This window comes from Drosophila hydei, unplaced genomic scaffold, assembly GCF_003285905.1.
Source record: "Drosophila hydei strain 15085-1641.00,03,60 unplaced genomic scaffold, DhydRS2 tig00000237-arrow-arrow-pilon, whole genome shotgun sequence".
Taxonomy (NCBI): domain Eukaryota; kingdom Metazoa; phylum Arthropoda; class Insecta; order Diptera; family Drosophilidae; genus Drosophila; species Drosophila hydei.
This window is the reverse complement of record NW_022045691.1, coordinates 267,774-282,528: the sequence shown is the minus strand read 5'-3', so window position 1 is coordinate 282,528 and position 14,755 is coordinate 267,774. Positions and strand designations below refer to the sequence as shown.

Sequence of the window (14,755 nt, the reverse complement as noted above, 5' to 3'; positions counted from 1 at the left end):
AAACAAAAACAAAAACAAAAAAAAGAGCCAAAAGCAACAGCAACAACAACAACTGTCGAGCAACGTGCAAAACTTCAACAATACAAAAACTAAAAGAAAAAATGAAAACGGAAATAAACAACAAATGAAGAAGGGCAAAAAAAGTGTGTGTGTGTGTGTGTGCTGATTGGGCCAACGTTACGTATGCGCAACGTTGCCGCCCGTGCACGTTGCGTATACGTCACGTGGCGTTAGCTTTGGCACAAAGTATGCAGCGCTTAATCAAAATTATAATTTAAAGCAATTTACATTGCGCATTCATATCATATTTTGATTGGGCAACAGCAGCAGAAACAATGAGCGGAAGAAGGCGAGGCAGAAGATGATGAAGCGAAGGAAGTGACTGCAGAAGCAAATAAAAAAAAACTGCTGAAGTTTTTGCTTTAGCAAATTGAAAAGTTATACAGAAGGCAGTCGAGTTGGGCTTTGTATTTGCTCAATGAAGTTGTTATTAATTTCGTTTCGCTTCGCATTTGCATACCCTGTGCCCAGTGGAAATCAGCATAATATTATGGCATGTCTTTTTCGTTTTATTAGCCTTTTCTGGAAAGACGACGCGGTGGCGTCTCTGTCAATGTGAGGTCTGTAAGAGAACTGAGGGCATTCAAATGCTTTTTGTGAAGCACCGAGAAAGGCATTGCTCAAATCTAACTACACTTTATAACTATAGTCAAGGAAATCTGTATCAAAAACTAAGGAATTACACTATATAAATGCCTCATACGTACTGTGAGAATCGCAGAGAGAGACGATACTTGAGAAGGCAGATTGTTTAGAGTCTAAGCTCTGCACACTGTATCTATAGCAAGCTTAGCTCATTATAGAGCGTATTTGAGTACCTGAAACAAGTCAAGAGAATCACAGAGAGAGGCTTACGAGATTATAGAGTGTATTTGAGTACCTGAAACAAGTCAAGAGAATCACAGAGCAAGGCTTATGAGATACCACTAAGACTTCTTTATGTTGAGCTTGAGCAAAAGTAAAGAGTATGGAAAACTAGAATAACTCTATATCTGTATCGAAATCTATATATCTATATAAGAGTTTTTACAAGCCCAATACATGCTATGAGAAGCGCAAAGAGAGGCGCAAGACTTTAGCAAATAGTATATAAAGTATTTCTCTCTCTCTCACACTCTGACTCTCCTAACTTTAGTTCTTAAATGCTAATGTCTTGACCTCCTGCACGTATAACTCCAAGTCGCTATCTTACAGAACTATTATTGTAATTATATTGTTTAATTGCTTCATATTGACTTGCCATCGGCCAAGGGCAATCAATCACACCTGTCACAGCAACAGCAACAAACCATCCCATGAAAACAAAGCTGCAATTGAATATACCAAACACAACAGATACCTATCTATATATATATATATACATTTATATATATTTGTGATTTTTTCTGCTTTCCTTTGCTGTCAGATGTCAGCCGGCAGCTGGTTGCTGTCTAAAGTGCTTGCAACTGCACAGGTGTAACGTTTAAAGGTAACTGCTGCAGCTGGCATATTTGTCTATTGTCAATACATATATATATATTTATTTATATAGATATTGAGATATTGACATGCCAGACTCCATTACACAAAAACAAGTTGTGTATTTGCTACCGCCATCTGCCCCTTAACAACTGACAACAATTTTTTAGTATTTTATTTTCTTTCTTACTCTCAGGCCAAGTATTCCCTCTCCCTTCCACCTCAGCTCTCTGTCTCTCTCTCTCTCTCTCTCACTCTTTCTCTCTGTGTGTGTCACGTTTGGCTCGTTTCAACTTTGTTGTCTACGTGACCCAAGCGCACACACGTTCAGAGTCACAAAACTTATTTACTTCATCTCGGGAGAGCGTTTTTTTCTTTATATTTATTTCGCTGCTGCTCTGTGTCGCATTCTTCAACGTTTTACTGGCAGCGCTGTTGCAATTGCTCTTGAGAACTATGAATAACAATATATAATCAACATATTAACATATTGATTGATCAACTGACTGATTGATTGATGAACTTCTTGTTCCTTTCGTTCTGCGTCGCATTCCTCAACGTTTTAGTGGCAGCGCCATTTGAATTGCTCTTGAAAATTATAAATATCAGTTTATAAATTCATTGATTGACCAACTAGCTGATTGATTGATTGATTGATTGATGAACTTCTTGTTTCTTTCGTTCTGCGTCGCATTCCTTCAGGCAGCGCCATTTGAATTGCTCTTGAGAATTATAAACATCAATTTATAATTTCATTGATTGACCAACTAGCTGATTGATTGATTGATTGACTGATGAACTTCTTGTTTCTTTCGTTCTGCGTCGCATTCTTCAACGTTTTAGTGGCAGCGCCATTTGAATTGCTCTTGAAAATTATAAATATCAGTTTATAAATTCATTGATTGACCAACTAGCTGATTGATTGATTGATTGATTGATGAACTTTTTGTTTCTTTCGTTCTGCGTCGCATTCCTTCAGGCAGCGCCATTTGAATTGCTCTTGAGAATTATAAATATCAATTTATAAATTCATTGATTGACCAACTAGCTGATTGATTGATTGCTTGATTGATGAACTTCTTGTTTCTTTACGTCTTCCTTTGGCTGTTGCTCTCAGTCGCATTTCTTAACGTCTTACTGCCAGCCTCACAGATTGACTGATTGATCATTCATAATCAATCTTTTACCAAAATGAAATTTCAGTCTGAGTCGCATTCAAGTGCAGCTCAATTTCGCTCAGTGTATGCTGGCATAATTCTCATGGGTTCAGCTTGTGGGCAAAACAATTTCTGCTGGGATTTTAATAGAAATAAGCCGCTTTGCTGCTTGCTAGGCAAATATATATATATATATATATATATATATATATATATATATATATATATAAGGAAAGTATATCAATATGCTTATGTGTGTGTGTGAATTGGAAAATATATAGAGGCATAAGCTGTGCAGTTTGTTTTGCTTTGGCAGCAGCTTTGATAAGTCCAGATGAGTCTTAAAATAAGTAGTCGACTGTGAAAGGTCTAGCAAAAAGCACAATGGGGAGCAGAAGCTGAAAGCAAAACTAGGAATATGAGCAGAGCAAAGCAGTGGCTGGGGTATTGTTATGGCTGTGGGGTATCTACTAGGTGATCAGACCTAACCTTGTGCCATAGAGTGGCTGAAATGAAAAGAAGAGTGAAATTAGTAGTAGAAGCGAGAAGTATTAAAGATAAAAGTAGTAACTGCGGTGTAGGTATCTACTAGCTGGTCAACTTTATGCCTTCGAGTGGATGAGTGAAAATAAGAAAAGTAGCAGAAAATATTAGTAGATAAAGGGTATCTGTTGGCTGTTCACTCTTGTTGACTACTAAGAGTACTGCTAGAAGGTAAAGATAAAAAATGGTAGCTGAGGAAATTCATAGGGTATTTGATAGTTTACCACAGAAGAAAGTAGAAAGTAGTAAAAGAAATTAGTAGTAGAAAGATGTAGTACAAAATAGTAGTCAAAAATAGTCAGCAAAAAATAGTAGCAACAAATAGTAGTAGAAAATAGTAGTCAAAAATAGTAGCAACAAATAGTAGTAGAAAATAGTAGTCAAAAATAGTAGCAACAAATAGTAGTAGAAAATAGTAGTCAAAAATAGTAGCAACAAATAGTAGTAGAGAATAGTACTAGATTAAAAAATTTATAGGGCATTTGATAGTTGATTAACTTACTGAGGATGATGAATATGGAAAGTAGTAGAACAAATTAGTAGTAGAAAATAGCTGTAGATGAGGAAATTTATAGGGTATATGCTAGTCGAGTCATTTAAAGCTCCAGTTGAATAACAGAAAGTAGACGTAAGAAAAGATAATAGAAACAGTAGAGAATGTAGTAGTAAAAATTAGTACAAGAAATTAGTAGTAGAAAATAGTAGTAGAAAATAGTACTATATGAGGAAATCTATCAACTTGATGCCATAAAGTCTCTAAATGAATGCCAGAAAGTAAAACTAGAAAGTAGTTAAAGATAAAGATAGTAGAAAATAGTAGCAGATGAGATAATTATATAGATTAGCATCCAGTGCGGCAGCCTCCCCAGTTCACTCCAATATTTGAGCATTACCAGCCAAAGCAAGCAGAGAAACTCTTGAAAACTCTTCGAGTTCAATTCGAGCCCCGAAAAAAAGGGCAAAGTTTGGTATGCATAGTTTGTAGTGGAAGAGTTTACAAACTATTGCATAGTTCGATACAATCTCGCCCCGAAAACACGAACGAAATGAAGGCAGCCCAAAACCCAACCATAGATGGCGCCATTAGATTGCGCTACGGCAAAAAAAAAAAAAAAAAAAAAAAAAAAAAAAAACAAAGCGTCTAATCTACATAGAGTGCGGAAAGCCGGACCTGAACCCCATACGGTGTGCACGTGTCCAGCTATAAAAACACACGGACACACGAAGGCACACACACACACACACGCACACACACACATGCACAGCGCACACACATAGAATCTTTCCATCGTGTTTTTGCCAGCTCTTCCCGTAACGAGCTGCCTAAACGCTTTTTGATATGCTCTGGCCTAAATAAGTTTACACACACCCACACACAGCCACACACCCACACACCCACACAGAGTTGTATGTAAATAGAGCTCCTGCTGCTGCACGTGGCCCTGACCGCACATCCGAATTGTTGGAGCCAGAAATTCTGTTGCCTGGCTGCGAGCTGCTGCGCCGCTTACCAAAATATCAAACAATATCAAATTATTGTAATTGAAACAAAATTGGTTAGCCAACCATGCATAAGCTGTTGTGCAATTGAAACCGCCGTGGTTTATGCCACACTCCCACCAGCCACTTCACTCTTATATAAAGCGGCAAATTGACAAACATGGCCTCTGTGGGCAATGCTCATACGCCAGGTGCGCCGCGTGTATTTCTGGCTAGTTGAGCAAAGCGTGCGGCGGGCCTTTTACAATTACCATGCACACCCCGCCCACGCCCACATCGCTCCACCCGCGCTCTGTGCAGGCTTCGACAACGAAAAAAAAGAAAAATCGTACAATAAAATAATAATAAAGACACGTGAAAACACTTGAAGTCAAGGCCAATTGAGTTTTGGCTTATTGTTTATTAATTATTTGCTTAGCATTGACCTATGCACAGCCAATGTGTACCCTACACTAGCTCTCTCTCTCTCTCTACACCTTTCGGACCGCCTCTCTCTTTCTCTTTCACCCCCAATACCAATCTATATGACGCCTCAGCGCTTTAGGCATTTGATGATGTTTACATAAGGGACAGGTATCTGTGTGTGTGTGTGCGTGTGTGTGTGTGCTTACAAATATTTGAGCTGCAAGTTAGCATGGAAATTATAATGAAAATGGTTGTACTTGACAACAAAGTTGCAAACAGCAAAGACAACAAAGAGCTCGAGTTGGGTAAACGCAGCTCTGAGGTTGAACAATCGTCGTCAGTCACTGCTACAGTAGTTACAGGCTAAGCTGTATTCCATATGTTTCCCATTGTTATTTGATCTATGAAGCTTCTCAGCCCCTCAGTCAATCAATCACGGTATTAGCCATGTCAATTGGACAGCTTATTAGTCAATCAATCAATCAAATTGGTTAGTCAGTCAACTTGACTCTGTGTCTATTGGGCAGTCAAACACTTAATTAAGCTGTCAATCAATCTCATGATGAGTAATTGAGCTAGGCAGCAGCAGCAGCCGTCAATCAACTAGCTAGTTAGATGACTCCGCTCAATCAATCAATATCATCATTCAATTCAGTTAATAGAACTCGGTAACTAGTCAATCAGTCAAGCAGTCCATCAATCAATTAGTCTATCAATAAATAAAGCAGCAGTAAACTATATGTAGTTCTATTTGTAGTTATAAGAAATATAAATCAATAACTTCTGAAGCTAGCCAATCAATCAATCAATCAGTCAATCAATAAAACTGGAATACTGCATAATTCTATATATTTATAATTATGACTGCGTATTTGTAACTCATTCAGCCAATCAGCTAATCAGTCAATCAATCAATCAATCAATCAATCAATCAGTCAATAAACCTAAAACATTTCAAATTTCTGTATTAATTATTATGAATAACTCTTTGAAAGCTATTAATAACTTACACAGGCAATCAGTCAATGAGTCAATCAATCAATCAATCAGTCAATCAATCAGTCAATGAAGCCGAAACATTTCAAAATTCTGTATTTAGTATTGTGAATAAGCTATTAATAACTTACACAGGTAATCAGTCAATCAATCAATCAGTCAATCAATCAGTCAATAAAACCGAAACATTTCAAATTTCTGTATTACATATTATGAATAAGTCTTTGAAAGCTATTAATAACTTACACAGGTAATCCGTCAATCAATCAATCAACCAATCAATCAGTCAATAAAGCCAAAACATTTCAAATTTCTGTATTAATTATTATGAATAAGTCTTTAAAAGCTATTAGTAACTTACACAGGTAATTAGTCAATCAGTCAATCAGTCAACTAATCAATCAGTCAATCAATCAGTCAATAAAGCAGATGCACTTAAAATTTCTATATATTTATGATTATGAATAAGCATTATACAGACTATTAATAACTCATTCCGCCAATCAGTCAGTCAATCAATCTATCAATCAAGCTAAAAAAACTTAATTTATATAAATTGTCAGCATATCTGAAAATCAAGCGAACTCTAAACCTTTATCAAATGAAAACTTAATGAGAAAAGTTATAATTAATGCAATTCAATGTATTCAGTGCTCACTGTAGCTGGCTGAGTGATTATCAACATGTCAGGCATGACCCCAAATACATATATATACATATATATATATATATATATATATATCACGTATATATCTATATATTATTTATGTGAAATGCAAACGTTCACATTGCATTGAATGCGAGTTGGAATTGGAATTGGAATTGGAATTGGAATTGTGGTTGGGTTTCGAGTTGGAGATGGCTTTCGGTTGGTTGGCTTGGGCGGTGCAAGTGGCGTGGTGCTGGGTGGGGCAATGCAAGCAATTGTGACTCAGTGGCAGCCATGCTCGAACGACATTCGTCCGAGGCAAGTGGCACATGTCTTGGCTGCGATTCATAAATTGTCTGTCATATAAGGGTTGCACAGACCAAGCCGCCCCCTCCTCCGTCCCCGCCCCCAGAGTGGGGTCTATGGCTATATATATATTGATTTTCGATCATAACAACCTGCACTGGGCGCTTGCCATCAGAGTCCACGACAATGACGAGCAGCAAGAACAGCTCGCCAGACTCGTCCGTTTGACTTATGTGAATTCGCTCTTGTGGGCGGGTGGTGCTCCAGGGGGCGTGGCGATGGTCGTGGGGCTTAAGAAATTTCTTGTCATTGTCAAGTTATCATTATTTATTGGATGCGCCGCTTTGGCACGCGCCCAACACAACGAAGACCACGAGCAAGAAAATAAGTTCATGTTCATTATGAACTGAGAACGGCAAAGTCTGCTCGACTAACAGATACCCAGTACAGATAGCAGAAGCAGCTTGATGCACCCAAAGTATTGCTGCAGCTCGACTAGCAGCTGCCTTGCTTTAGAGCTGAGAACACTAGAACTAGTTCCACTTGATGAACAAGTTCAAGTAAGTTCTTTAGGTGTGAGCGGCTTGAACGCTTGATTGAGTACAGTGAGAGTGTAGCAGTCGGGTATGCCTGGCTTGGAACGACTCTGTAATAAAGTTGATTTATTCATTTGACTTAAAAGTTCAGTTCAAAAGAACAAAGGAACCAGTTAATAGAATGAGTTGGTAAGAGCTATTGAACTGTTAACAAACATATAGTTCATGTAGTGCGGAACCAGTCAAATGAACCACAGCTCATTGGAACTAAACTGCATCGTTCATGAACTAAAGAATAACTAAGCAAAGAGTTTGACTGATGAACCAACTTCACGGTTCACGCACTGAACTGAAAAGCTTAATGAATTCAATTGTAGGCAACCCCACTCACTGTGCAGAGTACAGGGTATCTTAATCATATCTAGCTGACGCCTGGACATTCTTTTGGCCTAGCGATAAGTGAAGTGTGCGATGGCCAAACAATAAGTTTACAACTTGGACTGCCTAAGGAAGGCGGCGGCCGAAAGGCAGGCAACACAAACAACACAAACAACATGCAACATACAACACTGACCGAGTTGTGCACTCAGGGTGAACTAATTTACTAATTCAAAGTTTTCAACTTCAGCCGCCTCCTGCTCAAGCCTATCCACAAAGAGAAACAGGAACACACTCAAGCACACACACACACACACACACAGAGACGCAGACTGATGTATTGAAAATATTACTTATACGCCTAATTAAGCTTCAACAAAGCGAGCACTTCATTATGGATTTCCTGCACTCGAGACGAAAATAAAAACAAGGCCTCTATAGACCCTTGCCATTCAGTCGTTGCCCTTACCAGCCAGTGGAACCCACCCAGCCAGAGGGTTTCCTTACCTCTGCTGTACCCGCTGCTCGCCCTGACCCCTCACTGCCTTTCCATTCAGTGAACCCCTCCGCAGCACAGGAAAAAACCTAAACCACAACTAAACGTAAATTACGCTAAATTTATTAGGCAACACTAACGAAAATGAAGGCTGGCAACAAAATCATGTGCAGCACGCTGTGTATGGGGCGATTGGGGCGTGGGGTGTGTAGCCAAAATCTAAGCGTTGTCGTTAAAGCAATAGGCAGTCAACTTCAACGACAACTTCAACTATGGCTAAAACAAGAGCAACAACAATAGCAACAGCAACATAGGCGACAACAACAAGGAGCAGAGGATACTCAAGTTCAGTGGGAGCTGCCGTAAGCTGCGTGTCAGACGCGTTTTGTATAGGAAACTCGATAATTTCCACCAATTTCCTTCAGCTGCAAACATGTGTGAGTGAGTGTGAGGGTGAGTGTGTGTGGCTTGTAACGACATGTGTGTGTGTGTGTGTGTGTGTGTGTGTGTCAGTGCCGTATGCGTGCTGAGCCGTTCGCCTGCTCGTTAAAGTTTTCGCCCGCAATGGCTATGTTAATTTTCTGCTGTGCAGGTGTAAGAGGGGCGTGGCACAATGGCAATGCGGCAAGCCATAAGCCAACAAAGTAAAGACGAGACATTTTTCGTGCAAACACCTTAGCACACACGCACGCACAGCAGGTAAAATGGAAAATCATTTCTATTTTTGAAGAGCTGCCAAATATGAGTTTCCCGCCAACTGTTCATATGTCTGGCGTCCTTCTGTCTGCCCTCTGTCTCCGCTTTAAGGTCTCAAGTGCGACAAAGGCAACCACAACGATAATTATTATTATGCATTATGAAAGGCAGCAATGCGAAAAGTTTCGCTTGAACAAGTGCGAGACCCAATTCCTTCTATGAAATTGTGAATTGTTAATGGGAATCGTTACACTTGCAGTTGGCCAAGACGAACGGCATTAATATTTATGAGTGCCACACATAGCATTATAACCGCCATAAATACCAAATTGGAAAATTTAAGGCTTGCAGACTAAAAGGCTAAATTGCAATTGGCTCAAATGCGTTTCAACTGATTGCAGACACGTTAGGAGAAGGAAGTTTAGGAAGGAAGAGTTATGGAAATTCGAGAGGTTATTCAATCATCTAGCAGATCTCTGAGCAGCAATATCTATCCGCCCGGCCTCTCGAGCCATACTTTAACCAACTCTATTTCAGTTCTTAGCACCTTAAGCGCACGCTAACTTAAGTAAACGGGCTTTGCGTAGCCCCCACAGGTATGCCATACTTCTTTATGGCATCTTGCCTGCAATACGCGCTGTTGAGAATGCATAAACTTCATTCCAATAAGCTCAGCAAATAAATAATCAAAGTAAGCTCACGAAAGTATGCTACACTTTTTTGTGTTAGCGTCTGGCGTTTGAGAGCTTCAAGTTGCCCAACTAAGTATGCTACATTTTTCTTGCTGCTCTCTTTCATTAAGCTCAAATAATGTGACTTGTTTGACTTGTTTTAAAACTGAATTAGACTTCATTCTGTTTCCTTGCGGCTATGGCCATTAAGCGTCTGCCTGAATCTATATAAAACTAAAAAGAAGATACAAATAGTTTGTAGTTTCCGGCTTCATAATTTGTTTGGTTTTGTGCGTCGCTTGCGTTTGTTTCGTTTCGGTTCGCTTTTCAACTTAATTAAGAAATCCAATTAACATCATTGGCATTAGATGTTCCAGAATATGCGCAATTTATTTTATTTTATGTTGCTCACACACACACTCACACGCATGGCTGTCTGTGTGTGTGTGTATTGGCTTGTGTGCATATGTAGACAGAAGCAGGATCTGTGTCGCCGTTGCCGCCATTGATAACGCCTTCCAGTTTGTCATTGCGTGTGGCCCAATGTTGGCGTGTATGTGTGTCTGTCTGTTTGTGTGACACGCAAAGTTCAAAACATTAACAAGAATGACAAACAACTCGGCAATAGCAACAGCAGCTGCTTTTCCTGTTTGCCCATTCAATTTCAATGTGGTTGTGGGCGTGGCAGCAACACACCCACACAGCTGATCAGCTTTATGTTTATGCATTAAGAGAGACAAAGAGAGAGCGCGCAAATAGAAATACGCCCATCACTGAACATAGTAGCTGGCAACAACAAGAGGAGACACGCGGCAATGGCAAAACGCCCATCACTAAGCGCACTGTAATAACAGCAACAACAGCTACAGTCACCATAAGCCTGTCACTGCATTGAGCTGTGAGCTTAACTCTGCCATTTCAACTCAACTCAAGCGAGCTTAACTCATCGCATAGCCAAAGTCAAAGTCAAACTTAGCACAGCTTTGCTTGCAGCTCTCTGACACTCGCACTCTTTCGTTGTGCCGCTCTCTTGCTATTATTAGCATAAGCAGTTACACCAATAACAACAATAGCAGCAGTGACTAGAGCCTACACATTAAAGCAAATCTACTTAGCATTAAACCAATTCTACTTAGTTAAAGGGGGCAAGAAAGGGACGATTCACACAGCTTTTGTGAGCATTTTCATTAGAGCGCACAAAATGCGAAAGCCAAACTGATTAAGGCCTCAATTCAAAGACAGCATTTTCCCCACTCATATATGTGCCATGTAAGTGCACAAGAGCGAGACGAAAGAACATAAGTATACACGCACACTCCAATGTACCTGCTTATACGAGTGCCTGTGTGTGCGTGTGCGTTCGTATGTGTTAATATGCAGATTAGAGATGGACGCAAGCAAAGGCTTTTATCGCAGCCCTTTGAGCATCAGACTAAATAAGACGTGCTTGGACCTCAAATTCAAAGCTGCGACGCAGGCAAAAAGAAACACAAAAACAAAATTGCAACAATTAGCAAGGCAACTATCGATAGAAGGGAAATTATATATTTATATATAAATATATATATAAATATGTATATATAGAATATGGATAATATGGAGTATATGTATATATATATATATATATATATATAAATATATAAATGTAAATCAAAATAAATAATATATATAGCACGACAGCCTTTGGCTTTGCCTTACATTGACTGCTTTACGGCTTCTGTCGTCGTTCGGCAATGGGTCGCGCGCCCATCTCTAAGGCAGATGAACTGTAACAGTTAGAGAGACAAATAAAGGCGGCAGCGGGTAGCGGCGCACGCGGCAGAGTAAGAGTAAAAGCAAAAGCAAAGCTCAAGCATCAGCACACAGGCACGTAACGGGATTTGCAGCGCTGTGAGGTTCTGGTGGATTTTATAAACAAATATTTGGATTTAACGGCAAAATGCGAGCGTGCGTCTATGCGAGCGCGCATTATGCTTAATTTAAAGAAAATTTGTTGTACGCCTAAGTACCACACACTTTCTTCCTCTCCCTCCTTCTCTGCCTCTCTCTCTCTCTCTCTCTCTCTCTCTTATATGTGTTGGTGCGTGCGTATCTTAGCATTTACTTAGTTACAGTTAAACTAGAGCTCACTCGCTCGTGCTTAGTCCAACGAAATGAAAATAAATAAATAAATAAGAGCAGCAGCGGCACAAAAAAAAGACCAGAAAACCGCACCCAAGTTGAGATTACTTATCTTTAGTTTTTCATTTAAATATGAAGAGCCAAGTGCCCGTTACTCAGCGTGTGTGTGTGGCCTAAGTGTGTGTCTGTGTGTGGGTATGGTGTACTTTCATTTATTTGGCTGCTTTTGGTTTTCTTTCTACTTTTACTTTATGGTTTTTATTTTCCTCTTTCTGTTATTTTTTTTAACGTTTTAGCGCTTTTTCTTCTTCTTCCTTACACACAGAAATTCTTTACATACTTTGCCGTATTTTGGTTTTTTTTTCGTTTTGGTGCCAAGCCTCCGTCAGCCTTCAGCATGGCCACGCCCAGCCCACACACTGAGCAGCGCACTTGTGCGCCTTTTTATGTGCGATTTAGTATTTTAGTATTTTCTGATTCTCCGCCCAACACATACACACACACATATATACATGTATTTTTATATGTATGTAAATATTTATATGTATACATATATATGGATAGCTTAACTGTATATTTGGTGCTTTCAAGTCCGGTTTTAGTTGGGCTACCAAATAATTGAATTTAGAGAGACCCAGCTGGACAAGAAAACCAGATACGTTTATACAAACATGCAAACACATACATGCCTACATATAACACACACACACACATATGTAGATATGTACATATATGCACATACGTGTGTCTATGTGATGACGTCAGCTTTCTTTGAATTCGAAATGCGTCAAAATAAGCAGCAGCCGCCTGCCAGAGTGGGCGTGGCACACCTACCGCTAAGAAGTACGGTTTGTAGAGGGCCGGAGGCGTAAGGTGGGTGGGCAACGGGTCTTAGAGGTCGCAGCTTAGGTATGAGATTGTGGTTGATAAAAAGGATTAGGAGACCGGATTCTGAAGCTGCTGTGGCTTCAATTGAGCCAATTATGATGACTGAATCAAATGAGTGTGTGAGTGTGTGAGTGAGTGTGTGAGTGTGTGAGTGAGTTGTACAATGCTTGGCTCTAGTTTTCATGTTATTATACTAAAAACTTTTATGACATTTTTCATTACTTCTGCCATTCAAGCTATATTTCGATTAGTAGCAGTGGCATGCCCGACTAGCTGATACCTTGCATGCCATTGAGTGTCTAATATTTGAGCTTAGATGACGGTCTTGGCTTTATTTAAAGTGATAACTGGATTATATATAAAAATATAAAAAAAAGTTAGGGTATATTAATGGGTGTATGAAAGGGTATATAAAAGCGTATAAGGACGGGTATATGTTTTAAAATATATATAAGAGTATATGTTAGAGTATATGGTACATGGTACAAGGTACATGTACCATTTCACATACCCCTTGCAGGTGTGCATATACAGACCCTTCTATATACAATTCTTAGTATATATAGAGATATATTTAAGAGTACATGCAACAGTATATAGCAGAGCATATGGAAGGATATATGAAAAGGTACATGTGCTCTTCCATATACCTCATACATACGTAACCCTCAATAAACCCTTTTTAGTGTGTATAAACTTATATAAGTGAGGTTATATAGGCACTATAAGGCGATTTGTAGGACTAACTTTAAGAGTAGATAAGTATGGGTATTTGTTACTGAAAAATCCACTCGTTCCTCTGCACCAAATGCTACCTTAGATGAGCACAGGTCACCCACGTGTTATGCTGCCTGATTAAGCCAGACACACTTAAGTACTTAAGACGATAATGGTAATGTATATGTTAACTGATAGATACACAGCACACACAAGATATATATACGCTCTATATATCCATATATATGCCCGATGTGATGTATACAAATGCAATTTACACTTAGAGATTTCAGAGACTTCATTTTTAAGTAGAAAAAATGTTAAATTTCTCGCACACACACATACTCTACCTCTCTCTCTCTCTCTTTCTCTGTATCAGTATTGCTCTATCTCTATCTCTGTCTAATTATATTATTTGTGTTTTTAGCTCCGCAAGCCAGCGTCGACACTTTCAATTCCTGGCTCGATGAAAACACCTTCCATTGCGAACCGGGAACAGATCTCATCTGGATGCAACGAAGAAGCGGCCGAGGCTTTAGTGGGTATCCACTCCGATTACCCTAGGTATGAAATGTATGTATACCAATCGCAGCGCAAGCCCCCCACACACACACACACACACATCTAGTATAATCGCTAGACTTGGCCATCACATCGAATCGAACCCCTCCCTGACCCCCTGCACTTAGAGCGAGTGAAAAGAAACCAACAACTTTGACTAATTGCCATGGGCCATAATTAGCTGTCAGCGCCAGCAGGGCAGATTATAAATGTCACACAAGCACACACACACACATGTAGAGAGCCTCCAAACTAATCCACAACAAATGTGAAAGTTAATACATATAGAAAAACTTTTTGCTAACTATCAAATCAAGTCCAATCGAATTGCCTGACGTCCATTCAATTTGTTTGCCATGCATTATAAAGTCACTATGGCTATAGCACACACACACACACACACAGGCAAGCAAGACAACACGTGTTGTCATGTGTCCAGTTGGCTTGCATAGATAAATCTCGTTCGTTGCCTGCTAAAGTAAAATACATTTTTGGCACGGCGCAAAGCATTTGCCGACGATACCCTGTAAAGACTGGCAGCTGGCCATGGGGTATCAAGAGTTACTAGTTGCATGCAACTAAACAATATTTTAAGGTTGACATTTATTGAAAGAGCT

The 14,755-nt window shown here is 39.5% G+C and overlaps 1 protein-coding gene across 18 annotated transcripts in view; it reads left to right on the top strand.

The window, feature by feature from the left end:
• The window catches only part of LOC111593503 (small conductance calcium-activated potassium channel protein), an 83,920-nt gene that overhangs the window by 39,971 nt on the left and 29,194 nt on the right, over positions 1–14,755 (top strand). For 16 of the 18 annotated variants that reach the window (XR_002751040.2, XM_023306281.2, XM_023306280.2 and 13 more), the window contains one exon: positions 14,005–14,150. Coding sequence is in view for 17 of the 18 variants with exons in the window: in XM_023306281.2 (XP_023162049.1) it covers positions 14,005–14,150 (146 nt within the window). In the remaining variant the exon portion in view is untranslated. The remainder of the gene's footprint in view (positions 1–14,004; positions 14,151–14,755) is intronic. The other 2 variants (XM_030223568.1, XM_023306279.2) reach the window with 1 other exon arrangement.